The sequence below is a fragment of the Trypanosoma conorhini genome (assembly GCF_003719485.1).
Source record: "Trypanosoma conorhini strain 025E chromosome Unknown Tco_14.4_contig_00665, whole genome shotgun sequence".
In the NCBI taxonomy this organism is placed as follows: Eukaryota; Euglenozoa; class Kinetoplastea; order Trypanosomatida; family Trypanosomatidae; genus Trypanosoma; species Trypanosoma conorhini.
Window position 1 is genome coordinate 6,756 of NW_021704745.1, and position 2,949 is coordinate 9,704.

Sequence of the window (2,949 nt, forward strand, 5' to 3'; positions counted from 1 at the left end):
CCTACACCGGGGCGAGGGGTGAGAGCAGGGAGTGGGCCCAACGAGGGAAGATGGGGCGGCGGCGGCGGCGGCGGCGCGCGGGGAAGCCAAGGCAGGCGACTAGCCCCAACAATGAGGCCGCGGCGCAACCGCACGGCCCCCTTCAACGCCCACTTGCTCAGGTTCATTCGCCACCTCGCGTTTACCTCTCTCCACTCTCGCACGCGCCGCCGCCGCCGCCGCCGCCGCCCCCTCCCGTCAGCCCTACACCGTCCCCCCTTTTCTTTCACTAATCGCGTGTGTGCGGTTGCAGCCCGCCAGACCCACGCGACGCGGCGTCAACGATGGCACATCGCCCCATCAAACTTTTTTTTTTTTGCTTCCTTTTGTCTCCGACGTCCCTTTGCCTCCCCATCTTCTCTCCGTCCCCATCATCATCAACGCGAGCAAAGCGTCCACCTGTGGAGTGCCGAACCGGAGGCAGAAAGGCAGAAAACACATAAAGAAGAAATAAAAAAAAACGACGACAAGAAGGGGCAACTTCTCGCTACTTCACGGGATGGGGATGGGGGCGACATACGACGCCACGCCTCTTCAAAAAAAGAAAAAAAAGAAACATAAACAACAAGGCCAAAAAAATCACGTTTCTTTTTCCCACTGGAGAAAAGCTGCCCCTAGCACAGACTTCTAATAGAAGAGATCCTCAAAGGGATCCTTCTTTTTCTTCGGCTTCGGCTCAACCGGAGCGGAGGGTGGAAAACTTCCAGTGGCAAAGTCCATCGGGGCCTGCTGACCAACGGGCTGTTGCTGCTGCATCGGCGGTGCCTGCGTCCCAGAGGGCGGGACGCCCCCCCATGGGGAGGAAGACTGCTGGGTCTGGTATTGAAGTTGCGGCTGCGGCTGCGGCTGCGGCTGCGGCTGCGGTTGCTGCGCCGTTGCAAACTGCGGTCCAATGTACGCTCCGTCAATGCCGTACCCCGCAGCCGGGGCCATCGTCGGCGCCCCAGAACCCCAGCCATTGTCCATCGTACCAAAAGCGTTTTGCGTCTGTGGCGGCGGCGGCGGCGACGCCGGCGCGCCACCGAAGAGTGTATCCTGCCAACTCTTTTCCTCACTCACCAAGTTTGGCGGCAGTGGTGGCTGAGAGGACGCGGCAGGGACACTATAGGACGCCGGCTGGGGCGCCGGAGCCGGGGCGAACAAGTCTTCAAAGAGGTCCTTTTTATCGTCTTTCCGTGGCTCCTCCTTTTGCGGCTGCGACTGCGACTGCGGCTGTTCTGCCCCCGCTCCATTGTGGCTCTCCCCACGCGTTTCTTGAGATTGGCTATGCCTCGCGGCCGCCGCGTCCCTGGCCTTCCTTGCGCTGGCGGCCTTGGCCGCGCTCCAGGCCTCCTTTTGCTCTTGGATGAGCATTTTGTAGTACTGCCGCATCTCGGGGTCATCGTTGTCGACGTCGATGCCTAGTGCCGCGAGCGCCACCGGGTCCAACTCCTCCTCCGCACCGCCTAGCGGGGAGCCGGGCTCCCTCTCCGCGGTGGCCTGCACTGGAGTTGCCCCCCCCGCACCTGCGTTACGGGTGGCCTCCTCGGCGGGCGGTGCGCCACTCACGCGCACGGGCGGCGCCTTGGGCGGGGGCACGCGGTTCACCACCTTGACGTCCTGCTGCTCCCACCCGTCGGGCCACTCCGTCACGGTGAAAAAAAAGTTGCCAATGTGTTTGCTTATGTCCTCGTCGAAGCGCAGGAAGTTGGTGAGGGCAAAGATGTCCCATCGCTTGTCCGGGTCCGGCTCCAGCAGGTGCATCAGGGCTATGCGCAGGGAGCCGGAGTACCACATCTCCGTCCCCGCGGGAAACCGCAGCCTGAGGCGGCCCGTCAACCCCATGTTCGTCTCCCCAAATGGCAGGCGCAGGTACATCATGTAGTAGAGCAGCACCCCAATAGACCACAGGTCCACGCGCTCGTCGATGCGTTTCCCGCTCCCCGGGTCCGCCATCTCGGGCGCGCGAAAGCCCGGCGACGTGTTGCGCTCAATATCCTCCACCGCCATCGCCACCTCCTCACGGTTGGCGCAGTGGTACGCCTCCATTATCGCGCTACTAAAGTTGCACAGGCGGTAGGAGGCGGCCCCGGTTGAGCCGGAGTGGATCAAAATGTGCTCCGGGGTGATGTCGCGGTGGGCGATGGGCGGCTGCCGCGAGTGCAGGTACCCCACGGCGCTGGTGACGGCCAAAAGGACCTGCACAATCTCCCCCTCCGCCACCCGCGTGTCTGGGCGAAGCCGGCGGTAAAAGTCGTTGCTGCAGTACTCCATGGCGACGGTGACGCCCAGCTTCCCTTCACTGCGGGTGACCTCCGTGTGAAACACCCGCACGATGTTCTTGTCCTTCACCCGCCCCACCACCTCCGGCTCCCGGTGCGCCAGCAACACCTCGTTTACGTTGAAGAAGGACCGCTTCAACGCAAAATGCCGCGGGAACTCCGACAGGTTCTCTGTGTTTTCCACCAGGAAGACATAGGAGCGAACTTCCCTGGCGTTCCTGCGGCCGCGGTCCTTGTAGTTCGCGGCCTGCGGCTCCCCACCACCGAGCTTTTGCAGCACACGGAAAGGTCGACCCATCACAATAATCGTCTCCGTGCCGTCCTGATGGTACTTCTCGATCTTGCCCTTGGAAGAGAAGCTCTTGCCCTTGGAGGACTTGCCGCCGCCGCCGCCGCCGGCGCGTGACTGGCTCATTTGAAACGTGTTCATCCAGCAAGATGTGTGTGTGTGTGTGTGTGTGTGTATTTATATAGTGTGTATGTATGCGTGCCTATGCGCGTGCTGTGCTGCGCTACGTGCCTCAACTCCCTCTGATGCTGCGGCCCACGTGATGGTGGTGGTGGCGAGGGTGGGGTGGGACAAGAGCGAGAGAGATAAAACAACAACAACAACAAGAGAAACACCACAGTCGATGATGTATATGCGTTT

General features: G+C 61.7%; 1 protein-coding gene across 1 annotated transcript, besides 6 other annotated features; it reads right to left on the reverse strand.

Moving 5' to 3' along the window:
• Nucleotides 1-54: 54 nt before the first annotated feature.
• Nucleotides 55-81: a microsatellite.
• Nucleotides 82-204: 123 nt separating this feature from the next.
• Nucleotides 205-229: a microsatellite.
• Nucleotides 230-575: 346 nt separating this feature from the next.
• Nucleotides 576-618: a sequence feature (A-rich).
• A 48-nt stretch (nt 619-666) lies between these two features.
• Tco025E_07930 (putative protein kinase) lies at nt 667-2,730 on the reverse strand (the record flags this gene model as incomplete). The annotated part of the gene is made up of 1 exon (XM_029374788.1): nt 667-2,730. The coding sequence occupies one exon, from the start codon at nt 2,728-2,730 to the stop codon at nt 667-669; it is 2,064 nt and encodes a 687-aa protein (XP_029225150.1).
• A 9-nt stretch (nt 2,731-2,739) lies between these two features.
• Nucleotides 2,740-2,764: a microsatellite.
• An 84-nt stretch (nt 2,765-2,848) lies between these two features.
• Nucleotides 2,849-2,878: a microsatellite.
• A 20-nt stretch (nt 2,879-2,898) lies between these two features.
• Nucleotides 2,899-2,926: a microsatellite.
• Nucleotides 2,927-2,949: the final 23 nt, after the last annotated feature.